Source organism: Mixophyes fleayi, chromosome 3, assembly GCF_038048845.1.
Source record: "Mixophyes fleayi isolate aMixFle1 chromosome 3, aMixFle1.hap1, whole genome shotgun sequence".
In the NCBI taxonomy this organism is placed as follows: domain Eukaryota; kingdom Metazoa; phylum Chordata; class Amphibia; order Anura; family Limnodynastidae; genus Mixophyes; species Mixophyes fleayi.
This window is the reverse complement of record NC_134404.1, coordinates 255,436,450-255,464,390: the sequence shown is the minus strand read 5'-3', so window position 1 is coordinate 255,464,390 and position 27,941 is coordinate 255,436,450. Positions and strand designations below refer to the sequence as shown.

General features: G+C 41.4%; 1 protein-coding gene across 4 annotated transcripts; it reads left to right on the top strand.

Annotated features, from left to right (window-relative positions):
- On the top strand, positions 1 to 27,780 carry TAF5L (TATA-box binding protein associated factor 5 like). Of its 4 annotated transcripts, none has more exons than XM_075203450.1 (5): positions 208 to 292; positions 13,396 to 13,540; positions 13,800 to 13,904; positions 24,105 to 24,832; positions 25,933 to 27,780. In XM_075203450.1, exons 2-5 carry the CDS (start codon positions 13,399 to 13,401, stop codon positions 26,713 to 26,715), a joined length of 1,758 nt encoding a protein of 585 aa, XP_075059551.1. In that variant the 5' UTR covers positions 208 to 292; positions 13,396 to 13,398; the 3' UTR covers positions 26,716 to 27,780. The 4 variants fall into 4 exon arrangements, with proteins under 4 accessions (XP_075059555.1, XP_075059551.1, XP_075059552.1 ...); XM_075203451.1 differs by lacking the exon at positions 208 to 292 and adding an exon at positions 377 to 473; XM_075203454.1 differs by lacking the exons at positions 208 to 292; positions 25,933 to 27,780 and adding an exon at positions 1 to 19 and having other exon boundaries at positions 24,105 to 24,838.
- The last annotated feature ends 161 nt before the right edge of the window (positions 27,781 to 27,941 follow it).

The following is a 27,941-nucleotide window of genomic DNA, read 5'->3' as shown; positions in this document are numbered from 1 at the left end:
GAATTTAGCCACTACCCTGGTGGGTGGGCGCGTGCTCGCTGTCGTTTATAGAGGTTCCCTCCTACTCTCCCCCCTGTGACCTAATATTGACACCCCCTCCCCGGCGAAAATATCCTGCCAGTGTCACCCGACACTCACTACTCACTGTAATGAGCCGACCGAAAGGCAGTGACCCCTGCCGCCCGGCACTATGACGCGTCCTAAAGTCGCTCTGCATTGACGTGAGCGCGACTTTCGTGCGCGTCATACTGCCGGGCGGCAGGGGTCACTGCCTTTCGGTCGGCTCGTCACAGTGAGTATGAGTATGTGCTGGGTGCTGGGTACCAGGTTGCAGGTTATTTTTTTTTAAGTGTGGGGAGAGCACTGGATATATTTTGATAACAGTGGCATGGACAAATTGCTCTAACATCTACAAGCCAGGCACAACATTTAAGAGTCTTTGGCCTTTTATTTCCATATGGCCATGGAACTCTGTAAGCAGGTTTTAAGCATATACAATTCACATCTTCGGGTGCTTGTTAAACCGCACTATGCAGTCTGCTGCTTCTTCTGTGTCACGCAACGTTATTCCTTTCTTATGCCAGAATTCACTGTTTTATGGCAGGGCTGAGAAGCAGAGGTCACTTATGAAGTGTAGATACAACGCTTAATGTGGTCCCATATGGACTTAATTTATGCTTCAGAGTGGGGTGCAGAATCTAGGTGGAAAATGAGGTGCATAGACTTCCAGGATTTATATTTGGTTTTTCTCATGAAAGGATAAAATTTTAACAATGTTCCATTGTTAGAGAGCTATCTGTAGCAGCTCTACTCATACTATTACTATATGCATTGGTCACAAAAGCCCAACTTAACTACGCTGGTCAGCTTAATTAATGCGGACCTGATCATGTGATAATATAAAAAATATTGCTGGATCATGACGGTGACCTGAGCTCCGTTTTGCTTAGTGGCCCATTCAATCAACAGGACACATACCACATCCCATCCTCTGTGATACAGTAACCTACAGTACATAACGCTTACTACACCTTGGCAGTTAAATTGTTTATATCAAAATGAGAACCTTTTAAAGAACAATTTCAGTCAGCATCAAATTATAAAGTCATTTGATATTCATTTTTTGATAGCATTAGGCCATGTATCATTTTGTTTATCTCCTTATACCCAGTTCATGTATTTAATGGTTACTATAATATCAAGCCTTAGAGGCATATTCAATTGTTGGCATTACATTTAAAAGTAACGCAGCGTGCGCACTATTACCGTCATTACAGTGATAGTGCGCGTAAATACCGTTATTACGGTACTTTTTACACTGAATTTGGAGCTGCGAGCTGAAATCCGTCTTAGTATTACCGTAATAACGGTAATACTTTTAACGCAGCGGGGAAACCCAACCATTAAATATGCCCTTTAGACTCATTTTATCTAATATTACATGTGATACTAATATATGCAAAAACTTCTGGAAATATCTATAAGTTCTGATGTTACTAGGTAAGTTATGTCATTACTTGTAAAGCGCTACAGAATATGCTGGTGCTATATAAATAAATGTTGATAATCACTTCAATGTTCATTGGGAAAATGTGTATTACGAAGAAAAACCCACTATCTGGTATAAAGTATTACAAATATTAGGGCGGATTCACGTGACCAGTATAAAAGCCATAATCCTGCACCATTGTACCTTCATATGGTCACAGCCTGAGCGCGATTTAACTCAGTTGGTAATAATGTACTATTGCCACCCAAAATGGTTCATAATACATCTCTCACCGTTTATTTTAAGCTATAATGCTGGTTGCATTACCTGCAATTTTTGTTTAATGACTCAAATCACTGTAATATATTTCTGCCTTTTGAATGGCCCAAGAGGAGCAATTCATGTGTATTGTAAGTTTTATATCGCTTGTTGATTATGTACTTAAAAACTGATTTGGCATTAGACTTGCTAACTTTTGCAAACTGTTTTTCAGCTTCAGGATTTATTTAACTAATTTCCTTTTTACGTCTCTTCCTACGTTCCTTGTATTCCCATTGTGACCTCTCAGTCCATTCTAGTTTTAACAATTTAACAACTCCTCTCCCCCTTCATTACCTTACATTTGTTAACTATATTAGGTTCATTTTATTTTTAATAATATTTAATTTAAAAACAAATTTCAAGGGTCTATTCTATACAGGAAATACTAGGACAGCCTCAAATTGATCTAACACAGAGGTGTCCAAGTTCAGTCCTCAAGAGCTACCAACAGTTCATGTTTTCTGGATTTCTTTAATTATGCACAGGCAAGTTAATATATTTGACTGGGTCAGTAATTATTCTACAGACAGAAATCCTGAAAACATGAACTGTTGGACACCTCTGATCTGGCATATTTATTAACAATAAAAACTTAAAATCAAAAGGGATATACTCAAGCATATGTAATGGGTAAGCGTGGATATGATCATTAGTACACGACTATCCTTTCAACCGACAGCAACACCTTATGGTCAGCTTGTGGACCAAATACAGCTGCCCAAGATCAATACACCAAATCTTATCCATACTGTTTTAAGGACTTATCTTCCTTAGGGAATCAGTGTTAAGTGAGTGGATGATAGGAAAGGTGTCTTGTAAATACCAGCTCAGTACCCGGTAGGCTGAATATACTTTCTCTAAGTATATTCCCCAGAGAGAATTATCACACATTGCTGCATTGCAAATCCAAAATCTGGTTTTAAAAATAGATCACAAACATCTATCTGTAATGCAATATACAACTTCTACAAACTATTTTTATAATTTATTTAGTAGTCTCCATTAAAAACTTGAAGCATCTAATGTATAATGCAGCATTCTGCTGTTAACTAGTAGGTTCAGAAAAAATAGAATTTGGCAAGCATCAAATGAACTAGTGGGATGCTGCCACATTGCATCTCCAGGTCATGTGGGACAAACTTTCAGAGATATGGCAACTTCTGAATGTGTGTTTCTTTTTAGTATCACTTTTTTGTCTTAAAAAATTACTTTTAAAAAATACAGAAATCAATTGTTGCCATTTGCAAAAGCAGCAATCATTTATGTTAAATGGTTTATAACCAACCTCAATCGGCATTCTTACCAGCTTCCTGCAGGGCAAGTCTTAAAAAGGTGTGTGTGTGTGTGTGTGTGTGTGTGTGTGTGTGTGTGTGTGTGTATATATATATATATATATATATATATATATTACATACATACATACATACATACATACACACACAAACCCTCCCTCTGAACTATCTTTCGGGTGCTGCGGCTTAACAAATAGAAGCTAGCGCATCCGCTCGTGAAGTGAGGACATAACAGGTGGCTTGTTAATACAGACAAGCACGCCATTTACTATTTCTCTGGACTGAAGTCGATGTGGGATGGCTTACAGAGAGGCCATCCCTACAGATATGGCGTTCAGTGCTATGTCCCAGGAGTGGCAAAAACAGCATCTGCACAGGTAGCAGAGACCTGAGACAAGCTGTAAATTCCACAGGCTGCAGACAGACTTCTCATCTTTTTCACGCTGTATCAGAGGGTCCTTGGCCACCTAGGAGGGCTATGTACCGTTTTATATATCTTGTGTTTTGCCAGCAATATATGTGTATGTGTGTGTGTGTATATATATATATATATATATATATATATATATAACTCCATGTATATAGTGTAAAATGCTAGCTGTGAGGTACTGTTTGGGGCTATTGTCCAGATACAAACAGTCCCCTCCATTCCTGTCCCATTCAGGCAACCTTATTCTGTGTGATTACTCTTCTGCCTGTATTTTAATTCTTGTTAAAATCCATGGGAGCCGTTGCCAAAAATAAGAAACATTTTGTGACAAGTATTTTATTTATTTCAAGTGTGGCTGAAAACCTCCCAGTGGACAGCAGGGACCAAAGATGGTTTGTGCCAGCTCTGAGGTGGGAACCCAGGGAGAACAGTCCCAGGGTAGCACTACGCCCCAAATGGAAGAACTTGCATGGGCTAGTACGCAGGGGTCATATGTGAGGTCCCGGATTCACAGAGATGCAAGGGGTTCTATTCCAATATCTTCTAGTCCCCAAACCAGATGGGTCCTTCCGTCCAATTCTGAACCTCAGGGCTGTAAATCTACACCTTCGTGTGGACAAATTTCCGCATGGAATCTATCAAATCAGTTTTCAATGAATTGCAACTACTGGAGTTCCTGGCATCCATCGACATTTGGGATGCTTATCTACATGCACCCATTTGGAAGGCCACTAATCCCTGCTCAGGTCCACGGTGGAGGACTCCCATTATCGGTTCTGGGTTATTCCCTTTAGCCTCTCCACGGCTCAAAGGGTGTTCACCAAGATCGTGGCGATAATGGCTGCACTGCAACGCTCCAATGGGGTCAGCATAGTTTTTTGGAACAATATAGAGACCGTTAAGAAAAGCACAAATCTCCTATAGTCAGTAAATCATATCACCACAGATTAATCAATCCACATATAGCAATTTAATTAATGTAAAAGATATATACACAATAATCAGAAATAATTAAAAATACTTTAAAACAATTAAAAAAAAGTCCAATTTATTCCAATTAGAAACCCGATGTGCTACTCAATAGTATCATTGGATGTACAGTGCACTAGTAGAACACAGTCATCTTGTAAGTTGTAACAAGCCTTCAAATAAATATTCGAACTTTCAACCATTAGGTCTCTAAACCGTTCACTAATCCACTACGTTGTTATGAAATCAAATGCTGATCAAAAGGAGTGAGAGGAGTATTCCAAACTAACGATGTTAACAATGGGGTCCACTTTGCGATTCCTCTTTACATGGGAACTAAAGTTAGTAAGCTGAGCTCAGCTGCTCTGTGACTTAAGGAGAGGTACATATATAGAGCTTGGCAAAGCTGTGTTGTCGGTTGTGCTCTCCGTTGGCTACAGACATCTCCATTCACTCTTGATAATTTGCACACAGTCTCCATAGTATAACAGTATATTACCCACAGTAGATTTTTGTTCCCAAGTGGAAAAAATATAAAGTACTGGATCCACATCCACTTCAGATGTTGGTGTTTCTACTCATAAAATCGGTGATATAAAATGCACATTGATCCTAATGGCAGACAATCTTACGCGTTTCTTCACAAACACTGTGATTACTTTTAAACACATTACATTGGCGGTTGTGCTCTCTGTCGGTTACAGACACCTCCTCTAGTTTCTTACCTGGACGGTCTGCTGATCAAGACAGATTGGGACCAGCTACTGAGAGCACATCTCTCTTACCATTCGAGTTCTTGAGCAACATGGGTGGATAATAAATCTTCCAAAATCCCAATTGACATCCTGTCAGCAGGTGGTCTTCCTGGGTCCAATCTTAGATACCAGGTTACACCAAAGTGCCTTCTCTTCAGAAATTTGTGCAAAGGGTTCTGGCCCTTCCTTGGCCTTCCATGCTAGTATGCATGAAGCTTCTGGGCCAGATGGTCTCCACGTTCGAGACACTTCCCTTCTTGAGATTCCATTCATACACTTCAGTGGTATCTGTTGAAGAATTGGACGGGCTCTACCATTCACTTGGATTCCCAGTTGAGCCACTTGTCTCAGGAATGCCGTCTGTCCCTTCGCTGGTGGCTGATGAAGGATCTTCTGTACATGGACAGTTCCACATGGTCTTTGACCATTGTCACAATGGACACAGGACTCATAGGTTGGGGTGCTGTTCACTTGAACCTCCAGGGGACCTGGTCGCCTCGGGAAACCTTGTTTCCGATAAATGTTTTGAAATTGAAGGTCATGTTGCTAGCTCTGCAGGGGTACAGCAAGTTCTGCAGGGTACTCCGGTACAACTCCAGTCCGACAATGCCACGGCCGTGGTGTATGTAAATTGTCAGAGAGGTACCTGAAGTGTGAGAGGCATGCAATTGGCAGCTCAGATTCTGGCTTGGGTGGAAAAATTTTATCCGGCCATATCAGCAGTGTTCATTCCCTGGGTGGAAAACTGGGAGGCTGACCATCTGAGGCCGACTGCTGTCCCTCTATCCGGAGGTGGGGTCTGCCCGAAAACCTTTTCACAGTAGGCAAATGGACAAATTCTGCTCGAGAACCAGGGATTCTTTGGGGTTAGCAGTGGGATGGTAATGACCGTGCTCTGGGACTTTCAGCTGGGATATCTGTTCCTCCCATTCCAATGCTGGCCCAAGAACTCAAACGAGTGAAACAAGAAGACTACCTGTGATCTTTGTGGCTCCACATTGGTCACTTTGAGTCTGGTTCGCAGACATTCTGCAACTGGCAAGTGAGCAAGGGCGGCGTCTACAGCTTCGCAATGAACTGCTACTACAGGGCCTGTTTCGTTTCCAGGACCTTCATCGGCTGGCTTTAATGGCGTGGCTGTTGAAGCCAGTCTTTGGTGGGCAAAAGGTTTATCCACCAGAGTAGTGGACACTATGTTGTGAGCTAGGAGCCGGCTTCTGCCTGCATTTATCACAGACTGTGACATTAGGTTGTGCTAGCGTCACTCTTGCCGCACAGGGGCTTTTCGACTTTCTAGTCTCTTGGCCTTCTTCCAAGATCGTTTGTCCGCGGGACTTAGACTCGGCTCTCTGAGAGTCCATATATCTGCCCTCTTTCTATTTCCAGAAGAAAATTGCGGAGCTGCCGGAAGTGAGGATCTTTCTTCAGGGGTTCTTGCATATGCAGACTCCTTATGTTCTACCCACAGCTCCCTGGGATCTGAACTTGGTGCTAACTATGCTTCAGAGTGCACCCTGTAACCCATTGAGGACGGTCGAGTTGAGTTTGCTCACGTGGAAGGTGGTTTTTCCCTTGGCCATAGCAGCTGCATGTAGAGTGTCAGAACTTGGAGCCTTTTCTTGCCGCCCGCCCTTGATAGGGCTGTTCTGCGGATGGTTCCTTCTCTTTAATGTAAGGTGGTTTCAGGTTTCATGTGAATCAGGAGATTGTAGTCCTGGCTTTCCGGGTGCATGATGGAACTTTGGGCTTACATTTTGAGGAATCCTTGGATGATGTTCGTGCCTTTCGCATATGTTAAACGAACTTCTGAGATTCGCAAGACAGATTCCCTGTTGTGGTGTTGCAGGCTTATAAGAGGGGCCAGCCGGCTACTAAGCAAACGGAGAGCGCCTGCTGGCGTTTTACTGCCTCCCCCTTGTGGATGGTGTCCTGGCCAGGATAGTGGCTACCCTGGGGGTTGCAGCTAGAAGCTTACTGGTCTCCTATACAGGGGGGAGGCGGAGCTTATGCGATTCTTACTCTACCTGTTTTTATGGCTACACCTCGGCTGGGACAGACAGAGAGATGGAGCTATCAAGGTACTGGGGACATTTATCTGGTGAAGAGCTGTTGTCAGAGCGCAGTCCTCAACAGTTTACACTGTAGATATGGGGGCCATATTCCACATAGACGGACTAAGGAACGGGGGGTGCGGTGCGGTTCCTCCCACTGTATTTCCCTGGCTCTGCAGTTCTCAGCGCCATTTTCTGCTCTTTGTTACAGTGTCCCTAGGCAGGGAAAATAGTTAGATATCTCTGGGTCATATCTGTAATATCCTGACACTGTGATTGTGCTGTTTGTATTACTTCACACTCTGCATATTGTGCCAGGCTCTTCTCCCTCTTTACTCCCTTTCTGATATACAGGGTATAGTATATAAAGTGGGCCTTTTTTCCCCCTCAATTGAGAATTCTAGTGGAAAATTATATACAGGTAGAAATCTCTCTCTCTCTCTCTCTCTCTCTCTGTATGTATGTATATATATATATATATATATATATATATATATATATATATATATATATATATACTTCAAAGTGGATTCGGTGGCTCGGCTGAGTCTTCATCTGCAATTGACCAGGCAATTCCTGCAGGAGCACTGGTGGATTATCAATATGAAGAAATTCAGCGCGATTCCTACCCAGCGGATGCTTTCTCTGGGCCTCTTGCTCGACACCAAGGCCCAAAGGATGTTTTTGCCTCTGGACAAGATTCAGACACTTCAAGCCCAGGGGAAATCCTTGCTCTCTCTGACCTACGTTTCAGTTCTACAGTGCATGAAACTGATGGGTCACATGGTGTCCTGTTTCGAGGTGCCTCGGTTTGCCCGGTTCCTTTCTCACAGATTTCAACTGGAGATCCTGGCAAAATGGTCGAAATTGAATCCTAAATTGGAGGGTCAGTCCGTTTGCTTATCAGCAGAGACGCATTGTACACTACTGTGGTGGCTCCGGTCAGAAAACCGGAATCAGCGGTGCAATTTGATGTCATGGGACTGGATGGTGGTGACAACAGACGCCAGTCTCTCAGGCTGCGGGGCGGTGGCTCTGCATCTCCACTTGCAGGTCACCTGGTCCGGCGAAGCTTGTCTACCCATAAATGTCTTTAGACCCGAGAGCCATTTTCAATGCGCTGACTCAGGCCCAGGAGATCTTGCGGTTCCGGCCAGTCAAGATACAGTCAAGCAACGCCTCTGTGGTGGCTTATATTAGTCACCAGGGAGGAACCAGGAGTTCGCTGGCTATGGCAGAGGTAGCCAAGATCTTCAAATGGGTGGAACGGTGAGTTCTGGTCATTTTGGCGGTATTTATCTCAGGTGTCCAAAATTGCTACTTTAGTCTAGGAATCAACAGAGAGCAGGTTTGTGTTTAAGGGCACTCAAAGGATATCGGAATGAAATTAAAATAAAAACAAAATTTTTTATTGGTATGCTTTAAAAATAATATCACAAAAATATCATAATAATTAGAACAGTGAAATATTAAAACATGTATATAGAAAAATTGACCTAAATCAGCAATAACTGTTAATATCAGCAGAAAATCTGCCTAAACGTGCCGTCCCTTACTAAAATGAAGGTAATAAGGTATAGGTGCTTTGTAGTTAAATAATACAGTTATTAAATAATAAAGGTATTAGTATATCATAATAAGTGTAACATTTGGAAAGAAAGGAGCTTTATATAGGGCTCCTAAATCATTTACAGCGGAACTGTGAAGTATATCCATAAATTATGCTGTATAGCTGTTAGGATCTCCTTATTGCAGACAGTACTTTATAACACAGAGGGCTATATCTTCAGCCTCCTGCTAGGCACTGTGTGCAAACACTGATAAAGTGAGAACAGCTAACACTGATACATAAGGCTGCCGTATTCCCTTCTTAGAGATAGTATTCATATATTTATACTCAGTCTCCAGAGAAGGGGAGGGGCTTACTACTTAAGTCACCATTCCTTGCACCCGGGGGAGTGGTCTATACACTTGGAGGTTTTCAGCATGATTGTACACTAATGGGGTCTACCGCATATAAACTTAATGGCCTCTCAGTTAAATTGGAAAGTGGCCATGTATTGTGCCAGGACCAGAAAACCTCAGGCGTTTTTGATGGACACTGTCAGGATGAGAGCATAAATCTGATATGCTGAAATAGAATATTGGATGTCAGGACCCAAAATAAATCTTTGCATGAATACCTAAATTAACCTGATTTTCAACTCAGATAAATGTGTGACCAAATGAGCCCAGGAGGAAGTAATTGAGTTAGGCAAACCCTTTGTGCAGAGACCAGCTTAAGATATGCAGATCACAGACATCCATTGTGTTTGATCATGTATTTTCCTAGCTAATTGACTTCCTTTCAATAGGTAGTGTAAACACAAACTAACTCCTGGGTCTAAATTGGAGAACCATATGCCTAGGTCAGATCCTTGTAGACAAAGATAGCGTTTGAAGACTGCCTATACAGATATATAGAAATATCACCTTCAAAGGATAATGTCATAGTTCATATTTTGGGGAAATCTGGATGCTACTCCGTACTGAGGGGCAAAAACCACACAAGGGTCTTAAAACATAGATACCAACTACACCGGGAACAACCATAGTCGCATGTATTCCAGGATGAGATTGGATATTGTTGTAATCTCATCATATTTGGTATTTAAACGTGCGGGAGATTATGACCGGTTTATTGAGGGGGGTGTTATTTCTCTGAGATATATCTGTGAAGAATTACCAACCGGTCAAAACTTAGGAATAGTTTGACCAAACCTGACCTAACACCCAGGGGACATTTCCGCCCCCACATTAGCATTCACACTGCCGCTGTGAATGCCGTCCCATTTGAGTTTGCTTAAAAATCTGTGTTCTGAGGGGAAAAACTGTCAGACTTTGGGGGAAATCAAGTTACATTGATAAGCTGTCCATCTTCTTAGCCAAATTCCCCTTGGCCAGAATGCAATTCATGTAAGTGCAAATCTGAATGTAATCCTTTTTATTTTAAACTGTTTTTGCTTGTTATGTCAAATTTATTAATTGTTTATTCATTATTTTTCTTTATATCTGAATGCCCTGTACCTTTTGTATATTAAATCTAAAATTTAATTAGTTGCGTCCTTGATACTCTAACGGATTTATTAGCCTTTTTAGAAGAGATTGCTCGTCCAGGTAAACCCTTGGAATGCCAGTGTGTGATTTGTTGATACATTTGATTAATAAGCTGTGTGTGCTTGTATTTACATTTGTGTAACAGTCTGCAGGTGTGAAACGTTAACCTTTCGTGTGCTGGTGTGGGTCTTGTTAGTTTGTGGATAACTGGAAGCCTGTGTGCCAGTGTGGGACAGTATACTGGGGTCCTATTGCCCGTACCCAATAGGTGGTGGCTGAACCTTGAAGTGTCTGGGGGGTGTGAGAGCGCTGTGTTTGGGGGCGATTCCGTAGGTCTAGAACCTGTGTGATAGGTGAAAGAGACTGTGGGCTGAAATCGTGTGTGACCTCATACAGCAAACACCCCAACATCACGGCAGCTGGGAGCGTGTTCCTGACAGACACCATGGCTATTTCCTTGGCTGTTGAGCCTTGGGTACATCTTTCCTCCGCTTCCAATGTTGCCAAGGGACCGACAAAGTGTAAGGCGAGAATGGGTCATAGTCATTCTACTGGCTTCTGATTGGCCTCGGCGGTTCTGGAACACGAATCTTCTCAACATGGCGGTGAAACCGCCTTGGCATCTTCCTCTGAGAGAAGATCTGCCCAGCCAGGGTCCGTTGTTCCACCAAGACCTGGTACAGTTGGCTTTGACACCCTGGAAGTTGGAACCTTATTCTTGAGACATAAAGGTTTGTTGGACAAGGTTATTTGCACAATTATTAGGGCTAGGAAGACTTTTTTGCCAGTAACTACCACAGGATCTGGAAGTCTTACATCGGCTGGTGCACGTTGGGGAAGGTTATTACCTTTTCCTTTAGGGTGCCTCGTTTGTTGGCTTTTCTTCACGAGGGTCTGGATAAGGGTTTGTAGTTGGCATCCCTTAAGGTACAGATCTCAGCTTTGTCCATCTACTTTCAAAGACAGTTGGCGTTACTACTGGATGTGCAAACCTTCTTGCAGGGGGTTCTCCATGTGCAACCGCCTTTTGTCTCGTCAGTGGAACTGTGGGACTTAAATTTAGTAATCAAGGGGGTAAATTTATCAAGCTGCGGGTTTGGAAAAGTGGAAATGTTGCCTATAGCAACCAATCATATTCTAGCTGTCATTTTGTAGAATGTACTAAATAATAAATAACTAGAATCTTATTGGTTGATATAGGCAACATCTCCACTTTTTCAAACTCGCAGCTTGATAAAGTTACCCCAAGGTCTTGGACCTTTGAACCATTGGACTGTGTTTCCCTCAAATTCCTTCCTTGGAAAGTGGTCTGTTTGCTGGCAATTTCTTCGGCTAGAAGCGTTTCGGAGTCAGCAGCTCTTTCCTGCTGACCTTTTCTTTCTTCTCACGATGACCGGGCGGTATTCTGTACAATGCCATCTTTTTTTACCTAAAGTGGTGTCTCTGTTCCACGTCTATGCAGATATTGTTATTCCTGGCCTTTCTGGCAAGAGTCAGTACAGCGGTCAAAGCTCGCTTTTGCTCTTGGATGTGGTCCGCGCCTTGCGGATCTATATGGATAGGTTAGTGTCAGTCAGGAAGTCTGACATCCTCTGGGTGTTGTATGATGTCCAGAAGTGTGGCTGGCCAGCCACTAAACAAACGATATCTCAATGGATTACGGCTACCATTCGTCAGGCTTATGACTCTGCGGGTGCGTCACTTCCGGGGGTGGGGGGACTTACTGCCCATTCCACTAGGTCAGTTAGTGCTTCTTGGGTGGCATGAGGCCTCCATTGAGCAAGTGTGCCTGGCTGTTACATGGTCTTCCGTTCACATGTTCACCAAATTCTTCCGATTTTATATGTTTGCCTCTAAGGATGCGAGTTTTGGCCGTAAAGTTTTATGTGCGGCTCGCTTTGAGCTTTCCCACCCATATGGACAGATTTGAAACATCACCGTGGTCCACAGTGTCCCCCAACTATTTGTGTTGTGTGTTCTGTTGGTTGAGTTTCGCCCTGTCTTTCGGCTTGGTTGGAAGGAGTCGGAGAGGGTCATAGAGGCCTGAGAGTAGGCTAAACAAGTTTGTAGTGCCTTTACTCCACAGTGCCCTCTATACCCCATGGTCCACAGTTTTATGGTAAGTATAAAAAATGTCTTTTGGAGATGCTATCCTTAAGATTACAGCTCAAGTTCAAAATCATTTTTGAGGATCATCCATCTACCATCTCTGCCACTTTTGCCTATATGTACTATGACTGTTGAATCCTTCCCAGTCCCTCCTAATGATCTGTTGAGTCGATACTCAATATACTGAAACATAGGACCTGGAAAAACAGCAAACTGTTTGGCATTTACAGGCCTAGCTGCAGATTACCTTAGGTGGCCTAGTAATTGAAACCCCTACAAACAGCACCTGTCTGTCCTTCATTTGAGTAGCCATTCCCTGGGTTGCTACTGGAAGTATCTTGCTGCAGCAACTCTACTCCTGTACTAATATCCTCAATATCAATCAATTTGCCATATGTATTAGGGTGTGTCATATCAGGACTAAAATCTCCCTTATCCTTTTTTCTTGACCCATTGTTCTGTGACCCAGCTGCCTACCTCAGTATAAGACTGCTCCAATATTTAATAGTAAATTATAATGTAATATGCAATTCATAAAAAAGTTAAACAATAAAAAATGGCACTTTTACACTGCAATCCAACTACCTGGGCTCTAATCTTTACTACAACAGAAATCTCTAATGGAGTGGGAAAATGGGAAGGCGTTCGAAAAGGACTGTCAATTTGGCTCTGAGCAAAGTGTGAAGGCTGTGTCTCCTACCAAAAAAAAAAGTTTGTCAATGTAGATGAAAATCTCAAAGAGGATTCTTCTGTCCCAGTTAAAAATATATATGTGGTTAATGTTCTTTTAATGAAGTTCAAATCTGAGACTTATATATTTTTATATTTAAAGGCCAGTTTGTGAGTTTCCTTTTAATTTTTATTTTTATAAATCTCCCTGTAGAACATGAAGCGAGTACGCACAGAGCAGATTCAGTTGGCTGTAACTTGCTATCTCAAACGTCGTCATTATATAGATATAGATGGGCCCCTAAAGCAAGGACTACGACTTTGCCAGACTGCAGAGGAAATGGCAACTAATCTGACTGGTAAGTAGATTATGACGATTGCTCTGCCACGTAAACACCAAATATTGGAGTTTAGTACACTGCCTATTTCTTCATTGACATACTTCCTAGAGTTGCATATGAGATCGCTCTCTCCACACGCTTTTTCAGCTGTGCATACTTGTATCTACACTGTAGAACTCTTGTCTAATCAAAGAGCAATAAAATTAAATCCGTATGATTAATGTTATTATCAGAATATGTGTTATGTTAACTTATTATTTCTGTACCTTCTGTCTAGTACAAGCAGAGTCCAGCTGTGCCAGTGTCGTGTCTTCAGCCCCCTGCCAGGTTGAACCACAGCAATATGAATTACAGTTTGCACGACTGCGAAATTTCCTTTTAGGTCAGTGATTTTTTTAGCATCAGATAATATGTAATGTATGTTTTTTTGTTTCTATTTTTTTTTTTTAATTAATATTCTTTAGAAAATTCATATACTCAACTAGTAAGATGATTAAGAAATTGTTAACTTTCCTACTGCTGCCTGGAAACAAAAATAAACCTATATTAAACTAATTGAGAGCTAGCAATTTTAGCAGTTGACAGTTTGGTAGTGTAGCCTCTTGCAACCCTTCTCTACTTATTAGAACAGGGTTTCCCAAACCTAGACCTGAGACCTAAAACAGCTTGGGGAAACCCCAGACCTGCTTACTGTGTATTTGCACTCTTCAGGAGTACTTTCTGTGGAATATTCTGCTGTCATGGAGCCTGAGATCACCCCAAAAAGTTGTAGAGCACCCATTCCCGATATGCACCACTTACTTAAGGGTGCTTTCTACATCATTAGTCAGTCATTCTTCTTTTTCAGTACTATTTTAGAGCTTGTTGAAGGAAAGAAGAAAAACAGAGTCTCCTCACTGTGTTCGTGTAGCATGTGAATGTCTGGAAACTGTGAAGGAGCTTTCTGTGCAGACTGTGTTACTTAGCCCAAAAGGGCTCACTGCTCAGCCTACTGAGGCCTGTACCAGCTCCTTATTCTCTCTAAGATTGCCTTTTTGAGCGTAAAGGCAGAGTGTTCCAAGTGCAAAGGTTATATAGGAATCTGAAAAACCAGACAGATGTTAGCGAGGCCAAGTTAAGATTCTCCATCACATGTGTATACCTTTTACAATGAAGAGTCTTCAAGGTGGTGTTCGGTGCCTGAAATTGATGCTGCGTTCTTAGAAAAACCACAAAAAAACTTGCTTATTGGCTTTTACTATTGTTCTGTACATCTGTTTCCTTTACAAATATTAATAATAAAAAAATGATGCTTCTGTAGTCAGTCTTTCAGCTAGGACCACTATTCCATATGACGTTGGGGACTTGTTGGAAAATGGAAAGCTGTTTCAAGAAACTTAATATTTCCTCAGGTATCGTACTCAAGTCTGGAGTGGCAGTATCTACTCAAAAGCACCGATGTCATGAGAAAAGGTATTGATTTCCGATGTGAAGCTTCACAAGACACAATTACCCTTTCTGCCAGAACAAAAAATCTGCGCATCCGCAATGTTCCGAGGAACATCGGGGATAATTGAAAATGCCCCCCTAAAGTTGATTTCATTTAGAAGAGATGCGCTGGAAAAGGGGCAATCATAGATCAAAAAACATGCTGGAATTCAGATCACGCAAGCGCAGAATCATTGTATTGTTGACATTGTCAACCCTCAAGTTACTCTTAAGTAGAGCCCAGTGGACACAGGTGACAGAATTGAAAGAGTTGCTTCTTCACCCATTTACAGCGACTAAATAATGACAAGCTGAGGACTTAACTACAGGTATTTCTCCTTCAATCACTCTGGGGGACACTGCTACCATAGGATTGTATCAGTGTGCATGTAGTTGACACTTAAATAGTTAACTAAACTTGCTGCTGCTGATTCCTCCCCTCTGCAACCCTATAGACCTCAGTTTTGTTTAAGTGCCCAAGGAGTTGGGCTGTGTAGATACTGCTCTGCAGAATTTGTTGCTAGATTAGTGTTTTATTGTTTTATTAGAGCTGTTATCTAGGATAAGAGAGGAAGTGTGTAATTATTTACACTATTCCTGTTAGTTTGAATGGAACACAGTTCCGTTTTTGTTTTTGGGGAAAAAAAAAAAAAAAAGGAGAAACTTATGTGACATAGATCAACACTGCAGTCTCCCGGCAGGTTCGGAGCTGCCTTTGGCAGAAAGCGCCAGCTTTGGTCAGTGGAGCAGCCATGTTGGGATATACCAAGTCCACCACTGAGGCGGAGGGGGGACTTGGATCTCTTTCGGCCACTAGAGAAGCAGGCTGAGCATCGCAGCACGAGCAGATAAGAGAAGCTGCACGATGGATTGTGAGCGCCAGATGGTGGGCATCTCAGCGGGCAGAGTAAGAAGGATCTTCCCCAGAGACGCAAAACCATCCAGGAACGGGAGTGTGTGAGACACCCCTCACCTGTTGGTGTGCTCGGAAGCGGGAGAATTTCGAGCCAGAATCGGCTCCTCAGACGCACTGTCACCGGTGTGCACTGTCTGTTGCTGGCTCCCTTTCCCTGACTCTCCTGACAGGAAGAAGGCTGAGTACCTTGTGGGGGTGCTTGTTTTATTGTGGGCAGCATATCATATTTAGACTAGGGCATTATGGGTCTCTGTATACTCTGTCTGTATCAACCGTTTTGTCTTGCATTTATTTCATATACTGCCTTTACTGTTTTGCGGCCATAGGTCAGGGTCAGAGCAAGTAACTGTTTTACTTTGTTTATCTGTGGTGCTCACAGGTTCTGCATTTTCTTTTTTGTAAAAAAAACAAATAAAAATGAGCGAGACTATATATTTATATGTATAGAATACATATATACCTTTTAGACACAGAGTTACCGAAGTACTGTTTTGAGGCTATTAGCCAGGGTCAGAACAAGTAATTGAACTCACTGTATTGTCTTTTTTAAAAAAAAAAAACAAAAAAACAAAGATAAGGAGAACTAGGAATATCTGAGAAGGGCAAGAATTTTACGGTTCCTCGCAGGTATACAATGTTTTACCCTCTGCAGGAACAGGAGGTAGCTCGTTGGGAGAACTTATCCACAGTGGATATTCCCATTGTTGGATTAGCCCGGCATACTACCTTGCAGGTGCCAAGCTCGGGGGTCCTTCAGCATTCGACGGACTGCAAGATGGAGGGGTTTATTAAGTACATCTTCCTTGCGGCCTCAATTCCCTGAACCTTTAGAAGCTACAGGATTAACCAACTCATTGGAGACTGCTGAGGAGGATCCCGCATTAACATTGATAGTCGCGGAAGTAACCTCTGTTTAGCTATCTTTAACCTCAAGAGCCTCAGTTTACATCTTCAGGTGGACATGTTTTGGATGGAATCAGTACATTCTGTGATCCAGGGGATGGAATTCCCGGAGTTCCTCGGGTCTATAGATATCCGGGACGCTTACTTTCATGTTCCCATTTGGGAGGGACATCAATCCCTTCTTCGATTTACCGTAGGCAGCTCCCACTTTCAGTTTCGGGCACTTCCCTTTGGTCTTTCCACTACTCCCAGAGTTTTCACGAAGATTGTGGCAGTAAAGGCAGTTGTTCTACGTGCCTAGGGGGAGAACATAGTTCCATAGCTGGACGATTTACACATCAATGCCTTTTCGAGCCCTCCTGTCCCAGCATCTATCTTTGACTCTTCGTTTTCTGGAGCAGCACGGGTGGATAATCAGTTATCTGAAATCCCAGTTTTACCCCTCCCAGAGGATAATGTTCTTGGGACTTCTGATGGACACATCTCTCCAACGAGCTTGCTTACTAGAGCAGACGATTCGCTCGGTTCAGAGCTCAGTCCGACTACACCTGGATCATCTGCGGCCTTCTATGCATTTGGGCATGCGAGTCTTAGTATTGTTGGTGTTTACGTTCAAGACCCATCCTTACGGTCAATTCCATTTGCATGTCTTTCAGTGGGATCTTCTGAGAGAGTGGTCGGGATCTTGAGACCCAGTGGATTCGACTCCGAAAGGGCCAGTCTGGCGGTGTCATGGTGGCTTCTACAGGAACATCTGATGACAGGCAGGTCGTTTTCTCCGTGGACTTGGGTCATAGTAACGATGGATGCCAGTCTGCGAGGCTCTAGGGGTTTCTAGGGTTTTTTTTTCTAAAGTAGGGGAAACTCATGAAGGCTCAGAAGCCGGTGTCGGCCAAAATCTATCACAGGGCGTGGAAAATTTATGTAAAATGGTGCGAGAGAAGGCGTCATTGTCAGTCTAGCCCGGTCTCTGGCTTTTCCTCAGGATGGGTTGGAGATGGGCCTTATGCGGAGTTCACTGAAGGTTCGGGTCTCTGCGTTTTCTATCTTTTTTCGGGCCGTTTGGCTTGTCTTCCCGATGTGTGTACTTTTCTTCAGGGAGTGCTGCATGTCTCCCCACATTCCTCCTCTGACTCCGTGTGACCTGAATTTGGTCCTTGGTGTCCTCCAGTGGCCTCCATTCGAACCCTGGAATCGGTAAATCTACGTTTCTTGACGTGGAAGGTGGTGTTTTTGTTGGCCGTTGCTTCTGCCCGAAGGTTATTTGAGCTAGGTGCCATGTCCTTATCTGGTGTTCCACGAGGATAGGGCGGTTCTTAGAACCGTGCCTACCTTTTTGCCAAAGGTAGTTTCTGGGTTTCATATTAACCAGGAGATAGTGGTTACGGCTTTTCGGGAAGGAATTTCTCCCTCTGGCCCTTCTTCTTCGGTCTGTCTGGATGTTGTCTGTGCCTTGAAGATTTATGTGGATAGGACTTCTTCCTGTCGAAGGACCGACTATCTGTGTGTACTTGCTTTTCATAAGAGAGGGTGGCAAGCTACTAAGCAGAACATTGCTCGGTGGATCAGGTCCATGATTAAGCATGTCTATGTGTGTAGGAATCGAGCTGTGCCTCAGGTTCTCATGGCACACTCTACACGGGAGGTGGGGGACTCTTGGGCCGCTCGCCACGGGGCGTCTGCAAATCTTCAGACTTTAGAAGGTCCCCATAGTAGCAGTGTCTCCCAGAGTGGATGAAGGAGAAAAGAAGATTTTTGTACTTACGTTAAATCTATTTCTCCGATTCAATCTGGGGGACAATGCGTTCCCTCCCTTTTGCTGTTCTTCGGTGTGGTTTGTATTGTGTACCCTTTTCTTGGGACTTTCGTATTACTGAGATCTATGGGGATGGAGAGGGGAGGAGTCGGCAGCTGCAAGTTTAGTTGTTATCTAAGTGCCAACTCCGTGCGCCCTCATACAATCCCATGGTAGCAGTGTCCCCCAGATTCAATTGGAGAAAGAGATTTAACGCAAGTACAAACATTTTCTTTCTCTTGAAGGATTGGACAAACCTGATGTTTCTCCTGTTCCAAAAATAAATCTCAATTGCAGAAATGCTGCTTCCATGAAATAAAGAAAAGCACTGTTATTAGAAAAACAGATTCATTTGGCAGATGTTTATGTCGACTTAATTCATCAGATTCTGCTGACTTAAAGGAAAGATGCTCTGAGGTAGCAGTTAGGGTGAACTGGTTCCTGGAATGGAGGAAGAAGTTAGTATTATTGCCAGAATGTCTTCACCGTCATCAACTGAGGAGGAATTTGATTTTGACAAATATTTGGATCACAAGGGGTATACAAAGCGTCCATGCATAAAAATGTATTACTCCAAAAACATAGATAACAATTTGTATACATTCCAGCTTAATTTCTCACTTGAACTAAAAGTAGAAAAAAAGTGATTGTTCATCAAAACTAACAGTACAAGAAGCCATTCCCTTATATCCTGAACTTGTCAGAGATGTTGTCCTGGTGGTTACTGGTTTCCTGCCAAACCAGGTTATTGTTGAGGGGTTGTTCTCTGCTATTAGAATAATTAGATCATATTTAAGGAAATCCATGAAGGAGGATCTTTTTCTGAGGACAGATTATTCAGAGATGTATTAAAAATACTAAGTGTGTAACAGTGTATTGTATATTTTCAACTGACAGCAATTTTTTGTTCATATACAAAAGCCAAAGGATAGTGAATATCTGTGCTAGTGTCGGGCACTAGCGCAGATATTCACTATCCTTTTGGTTTTTGTAAATGTGTTGGGGTGACATTTAGATACTGAGGTCTGCTGCAGGCGGTTTTATTGAACATTCCATTTGTCTTATTTCTTTTGTTCATTTTTTTGCTTAAGTAAATATATTTTGTGGATTATTAGTCATTTTATACATCTGTTGATTAAAGAAATATCATATATTTCTGTAATCAATCCAGTTTCTTAGATTTAAGTAGTCCTTTTTTATTTATTACTTTCATAGGAAAGTTTTCTTCAGAAATTTTAATATAATAAATATATTTTATGTTCAGTCAATCTAGCCTGATTATTTACATGCGATTAGTATACAAAACGCCTGTCTCACTTTCTCTTCTCTCATTCCATTCTTGACTCTCGGCAATCAGGCTTCCACCCCCAACATTCAACTGAAACTGTTCTCACAAAAGTGACCAATACTTACTGCAAAATCTAAGGGAATTTCTATATGCTCATTCTCCTGGACCTCTCTGTTGCTTTGACATTTTTGATCACCCTCTTTTCCTACACACCTTTTACGCCACTGGCCTCCGTGACACAGTTCTTTCCTGGTTCACTTCCTACCTATCAAACTGGTCCTTTAGTGTTTCTACATCTGGCACATCCTACCCTCTACTCCCACTATCTGTTGGGATCCCACAAGACTCTGTTCTTGGCCCTTTATTTTTTTCATTGTACACCTCCTCCTCCTGGGGCATTAATTTGCTTATTTGGTCTCCAATGCCACCTCTACACTGATGACACCCAAATCTATATCTCTTCCCCTGACCTCTCTCCTTCCGTATTATCCCATGTAACCAATTGTCTTTCTGTTATCTTCACATGGATGTCCCAACGCTACCTTAAGCTCATCATGTCCAAAACAGAGCTTGTTGTCTTCCCTCCTGCCAGAGTCACCACCTGCCCTTAAATCTCCCTCACTGTCAATAACACCACAATTTCCTCAGTCTCCCAAGCCCGCTGCCTTGGTGTCACATTTGACTCCGCCATCTGCTTTATTCCTCACATCCAGACACTCTTGCAGTCCTGTCGACTCCACCTTAAAACATTGCCAGCATACGCCCTTTTTTTTATTACTCCGTATGCTACCAAAACTCTTATCCATTCTCATCATCTCCTGTCTTGACTATTGCAGCCTCCTTCTGTCTGGCATTCCTGACTCCAATATATCCACATTTCAATCCTTCCTAAATGCTGCTGCAAGACTGATCTTCCTCTCACCACTCCACGCCTGCTGCACCACTTTGCAAATCCCTACACTGGGTCTCTGTGTCCTCCAGGATCAAATTCAGATTACTCACCCTTTCCTACAAAACCCTCAACAACACTGCCCGTGCGCCTTGTCTTGTCTTGTCTCTGGTAACCACCTCTCAATTCCGCCTACAAGACTTCTCCCGTGCTGCTCCCCACTTATGGAATTCCCTACCATGCACAATCAGACTTCCCACAGCCTTCAAATCTTTAGACTCTTTTTGAAAACCCATCTCTTTTTTAGAGGTGGCCTTATCCCAGATAACACTATTTATACTAATGCACCCTCACAACTCTCCCAATTTCCACTCTGAGCCACATTTGCTCCTCTTGTTTCAGCTGTGCACTCTTCCATTTAGAATGTAAGCTCTCTAATGAGCAGGGTCCTCCATACCCCTTGTTCTCATGTCTGCATTTATTTTGTCTACCTTGTATGTCCCTGTTTTATGTATGTACTGTATAGCGCTGCGGAAGACTGTGACGCCTTACAAATCTATGATAGTAAAATTAATAATAATAATAATGGTGGTGATGAATATGCATTTTGCTACCATCTTACTACAGTAAATTGTTTTTTTTTTACTAATTAATACACATTTGCCATTTATGAAGGAGTCGGACAGTAGTAAAATAGGAGAACATACTTCCATCTTTCTGCCCATAAACAACTAACGGCAAAGTGTAAAGATTACATACACTGGATCTTGTCAGCAGTTTCGGTTTACCTCTCGAAAACGAAGGAATTAAAAAAAAAAAACTGATCAATTATTTGACCTTCCTGTAGGACCTTGACAAGGTCCGAACATACTCTTGCAAAGTGAATCACAAATGTCATTGTACAGGCTTATTATAAGAGTAGCAGAAATTCTAAGAGCGTATTCTCCAAGGGGCGGTGGAAACCTCCTGGGTACAAGGCCTCAGCAGATCTCTGCAAAGCAGCAGGTTGGTTGTGAATCTACACCTTTGCCTCTAAAGTACACATTGGCCCCCCAGCTCTGGGCCAGGGTGTCAGATTGACACCTCCTCCCAGTAGCACCCCTCTTATTATTTGTTTTATGTTAACCCTAAAACAAATAATAACCTTATTAATATATAGTGTGAAGCAAAAAACAAGGCCTTTTGCTGACAAACACATCAGTGGGTGTATTTACTAAACTGCGGGTTTGAAAAAGTGGAGATGTTGCCTATAGCAACCAATCAGATTATAGTTATCGTTTATTTAGTTAATTCTACAAAATGACAGGTAGAATCTGATTTGATGCTAAAGGCAACATCTCCACTTTTTCAAACCAGCAGTTTAGTAAATATACACCCCCCCCCCCACACACACACACAGTTTTTAAAGCAAAGGGGCCTTTTACATTTTGATAAATCAGCCCCAATGTTTAGTACTGTAATAGAACATAATTATATAATATATTGCTATATGATTTATACCCCATTATAATCAGCCAGGTATGTGTACAAATAAATAAATAAAAATTAAAGTGCTGTAGGGAGAAGGAACATAAAATAAAATGCAATATAAAGTGAGGTTTGTTTTTTGCTGCATTATTTGTTTTCATTATTTAAGATTTATCAGTTATAATAATAATGAAATGTTGCTGACTTGAGCAACACTAAAATAGCCTTTTTTATATTAATAAATATATATTGTACCTAAAACCACACTTTAAGGATGGGCCACTACTGAAGGGCCATTGCAATGTGCTTGCCCCCCGGGCTAAAGTCTGCCAGCCAGCCTTTTCCCTTTAACCAGTCCAGACTGATTCATGCAGCTAGCACGTGAATCAGCCTGCAGGAGTTTCACACCTTTAACACCTGGCCAGGTGAGAAATTTAAAGATTTATCTTTAAATCTCCTGCCTAAAAATACTTCCAGGGACTTTTCAGCAGGATCTAGATCACTCTGTAGCCGAATTTTGCTCCAGTGTGTAGGCAGCCAGATCCCTGGGCTGCTGCACCTGTAGCTCTTTGAGCTTCAGTAAATTATCACATTGTTTATTTGAATCCAGAAGGCACCATTGAAAGCCACTCCGGCCGCTACTCTACTGAGGTTGCCAGCAGGGTTGACTCTAGGGCTACTAACAGCACACCAGCACTACGGTCCCCATGAACAGGAATCGGAACAGAGGATTAAAGCTGCCGGTGAAGTCCCGATCCCCACTTGACCACCAGGGAATATGGGAAACATTCCTTTATTTTACATAAATACATTGTATTTACACATTTAACACTGGTACATTCAATCTCTTGATGTTTAGCGCCGGGAATTAACCCTTTCAGAGCTACACGTCCCTTCCCCATTTAATACACATACGTTTATTTAAATGTACATTAAAATACACAGCAATGCACAAATTTACAGACTCCTGGGGTTGGGGGTTAATTTGTTCAGTGCTGCAGCACCGGATATTAGCCTCCCGATGCTGCAGCGCACAGTTAAAAAAAAAAATACATTTCACATTTTTTGTACATTTTTAATAACTACCATACACATTCGGATGCTAAATTAAACCTCCCAACGCATGTTTCACGATGGACCCGGTCACAAATATTTTAAGGATTGTGATTTACTCCCACACTTACTATTTAATCCTGCTTGCAGCTCTATTATTGATATTACCATCAACACTTCATTCATTATACTTACATTCAGATAGATTTTTGCCATAGAGGCACACTCCACCACGTCAGACTGACTTATGTCTCATAAAGTTAAATGTGTTGTTAATTTGACCAAAAATGAATTGATTAAATACGACTTGCGGGCACTGCACCCTCGATCTGTTATTGCTGCACTTCATTGTGTAGAAGCAAGCATGGCATGTTTGTCCTGCCAATCTGCCATGTACAAAGATTTGGGGTTATAAATTCTTATTTAATGTACTCCTTGATTTGCTTGGTATCGCACAGGTGAGGAAATGAGCATTGGGAGTGGAAATAACATGAGGGATGACAGAGGTGGGTCATACTATTTCATTGTGTTCTAGCCGCATAAAGTACAATGTTAATCTTCTGTGTTAGGTGGATAAAGCGTTAAGACAAAAAAGACAACATAAAACTGAAAACCATTGTCCCTGCGACCAACTGTGTATATTTATTTCTGCTTGCTTGCAGTACACAATAAACCGTCACTCTCTAAGCCTTGCCTTACAAAAGCCAGCACCCACATCTAGGTCCATGGTATCTAATGTATTTTCTCTTCTCTACTTAAAATGTTTATAAACTTTTTTCTTTTTTCTTGTTTTTCAAAATACAGAAGAAGATTCTCCTCAGAGCCAGGACATGTCGACTCTACTCTATCCTCTCTTTGTCTATCTCCACCTGGACATGGTTCAGAATAACCTAAAAAGTATGGTAGATAGCTTCTATAGTCGCTTTCATGGGATGTTCTTTCAGCACCCAGCACAGAGAGACATCATTGAGCAGCTTCAAACAACAATGAACATGCAGGACATTCACACCAACTTTAAACTTAGAGCTTTCCTGGATAACAAGTATGTAGTGCACCTTCAAGAGGACAGCTACAACTACCTCCTTCGCTACCTTCAAAGTGATAACAACAGTGCTCTGCTTAAAGCGCTCACTCTGCACATTCAGCTGGATGTTCAGCCAGTCAAGCGAACAGAGTACCAGCTGTATGCAAGTGATGGGTTTTCCACAAGGGCAGATAACAGCAGCCTTGACCCTCAGGATGTACCAGCTCCTATTCTGCAAAATGAAGCCGCTCTTGAACAGCTACAGGACTGCATAAAGAGAGTGAAAGATGGGTCTCCTTCACTCACAACGGTTTGTCTTTATGCCTTTTATAACACTGCAAACTTGTTAAACACAGCTGAGGTTTCCCCAAACAGCAAACTGCTCGCTGCTGGTTTTGACAACTCTTCTGTGAAGTTGTGGAGCTTGAGTTCAAAAAAACTGAAAACAGAACCACACAGTGTGAACGTTTCTCGCATACGACTAGCTTGTGATGTTTTACAGGAAGAGGTATGATTTACTGCTTTTATGTTTAAAGTTGAAGCCGCTCCTAACTTTGCTCACTGTGAGCTACATTAAAATCCAAGAAGTGTTGGTAGTATATAATAATTACCAGTGCCCCAGCACATTACACTATAGTAAATCACAATTCTATATATATTTTATTTCTAATACTAAATAATTTTAGTGTCTTTTTGTATGTGAAGGCAGTAAGGGTACTATTTACACTGCACATTCACTTGAGCTTTGGCTTTGAAGTAGTTTTGAATACTGCTTGAGCAAACCAAAAAATTGAAAGCATGCCATTCATGTGAAATAGTTAAGTAGTTAAATGTTAGAAGTAGTTAAATGTAAATATCCCATTATATTGTAATGGAACTTGAAGTAGAAAGTTTATAAAGCCATTAAATTCATTTGAAAGGTACAGTTTTTTTTATTTTTAGTCAAAAGTATAGCAGAATGCATATGCTATAATATCTCAATTAAGCAAAGTTTCAGTGCCTTGTTAGAGCAAAATGTTAAATAATTAGTTATTTAAAGCTACGCTACCATCTTGAAAAACGTTCCCCATAGTCAGAGCCACAAGGCTACTCCATTCTTCTCACTGCCTCCCACTGTCCCAAGGAAAAAGGCTTCATACAGCAGCCCTTGGATTCTGGTTAGGAGGAAAGGGCACATTAGTAAAATATTTTCCCACATGGTTGTGAAGCCTTAAGACACCTATAACAAATAACAGAAAGACACTTATTATCTGGTCTTTGATAGTACCTCGCATCCCCACCATTATATAATTTGCTAAACCATTGTTCAGGTTTTTTTTTATCAGCTTCTATGCATCATTTGGCATTCAACTGTTTCCTGGTACATCAATAGTCTGATAAAACACCATTTCAGTTTGAAGGCTAGTTTAGAAAAAAACAAGTCTTCACTGAAATATAAATGGCCTAAATCAGTTTGAAAAATAAACTGAACAAGCAGTTAGAATTACTAAATCTCACATAAATTTAGTGGCGGGGATTTACCTAATCTGACATTTGCATCATTAATTTTATTGTGGAATAAAATATCTGTTTTGATGTTTGTTAATTTGGATTTTTAATCCACCACAGGAAGAGGAGGAAGACCAAGCGGGTACCGAAATGAAGATACTTAGAGGACATTGTGGACCAGTTTATAGCACACGTTTCCTATCAAACAGCTCTGGCCTTTTGTCTTGCTCTGAGGATGCATCCATTCGCTATTGGGATCTTAGTAGCTTTTCTAACACAGTCCTGTTTGAAGGTCATGCATACCCAGTTTGGGATCTAGATGTTAGCACATGTGGTTTGTTTTTTGCCAGTGGCTCTCATGACCGCACAGCCAGGTTGTGGTCATTTGACCGGACATTTCCTCTGAGAATATATGCTGGACACCTAGCGGATGTGGACTGCATAAAGTTCCATCCCAATACCAATTACTTTGCCACGGGATCTACAGATAAAACCATTCGTTTGTGGAGCAGTCAGCAAGGAAACTCTGTGAGACTTTTCACTGGACATCGAGGACCTGTTCTTGCTCTTGCATTTTCCCCAAATGGCAGGTACTTGGCCTCAGCTGGGGAGGATCAGCGTCTTAAATTATGGGATTTGGCATCAGGGACTCTTTATAAGGAGCTGAGAGGGCACACTGACAATATTAACAGTCTTTCGTTTAGCCCAGACAGCAGTTTGATTGCTTCTGCATCAATGGACAACTCTGTCCGTGTATGGGACATTAGAAACACTTACTGCAGTGCCCTTTCTGATGGTTCTTCTAGTGAACTAGTTGGCGTATACACAGGGCAGACAAATAATGTTTTGAGTGTGCAATTTATGGCATGTAATCTACTTATGGTGATTGGGACTGCACAATGACAGTAAGAATGTTGATACTAATTTGTGAAGGATAAATTAAATTAAATTGAAAAAACAAAAGCTATGTTCTTTTGCGGAAATGTTGCTCCTTCTAATGAGATGCATAAATTAGCTTCTAAATGACCACTAAACAATAACTTTTGCAATATAAAGGGACTTTTATTAATATATATATATATATATATATATATATATATATATATATATATATATATATATATATATATAATCTCTCATACTCTTCAGTTTTGTGGAAGCCATATTCTTAAGAAATCGGCCATAAAATATTACTGTTGGGTGCCTGAAGTGATTCTCAATAGACTTTCACACTCAAAGCCAAGAATAAGCCCATCAAACACAGCCTTATATGCAAACTGAATGTCTTGAAACAAGATCTAATTAAAAATGTCAATAAAACATTGCCAGTTCAGCACAGACTCAAATCTCATAAAGGTAGCTGGTCAGTTAAGTATCATAGAATAAGTAGGACATTTGGACATATGTGCTTTGCCAAGTTTAATGTTAAAGCTTTGGGTGTTGATGTAGGACAGTTTGCACTGCCAGATTTTGATTGGAGAATAATTTTTTTACCTGTTATGATTTGTAGGGAAACTTGAATCTGTAGAGAGAGTAATATATTGCTACATGGAATTTCCATAATAGAACAGGTTCACAAAATGTAGTACATGTGTTATCTTTCTGCTTGATTAGTATTTTTATATATTATTTTTGCAATGTACATAGGGCATTGCATGTGGATAAAAGGACTGTTATGCAAAAAGCCTTTGAATATAAAGTCCAGTGTATTTGTTTGTTTTTTTATTTTTCCTCAACTTTCTTATTCTTTACTCAATAAGAGGCGTTATCAGAGTTTGCACAAACTATGCTACAATAATGTGATGTGCTAGATGTGAAATGTGAACATTTTTCAGTAAAGAAACAACTACATATTCAAAGCCAGTTCGCAAGCAACTGTATTTACTCAGGTACATGCCAAGTCTACTGTCTAAGCATAAGTGATGCTAATATACATATTCCAATAAATAATATCTTTGTAACTGGTAAGTTTTGATGTTATCACTTCAGTATTTATTAAGAAAACTTGAGTATTGTCAGGAATTGTGCATAGGGTTAATATAAATTGTTATGAATATTAGCTGTTACTTTAGCTGTTACTGTTACTATACCTTGGATTTCAGTGAAGACTATGAATGCGCTTAACCTGT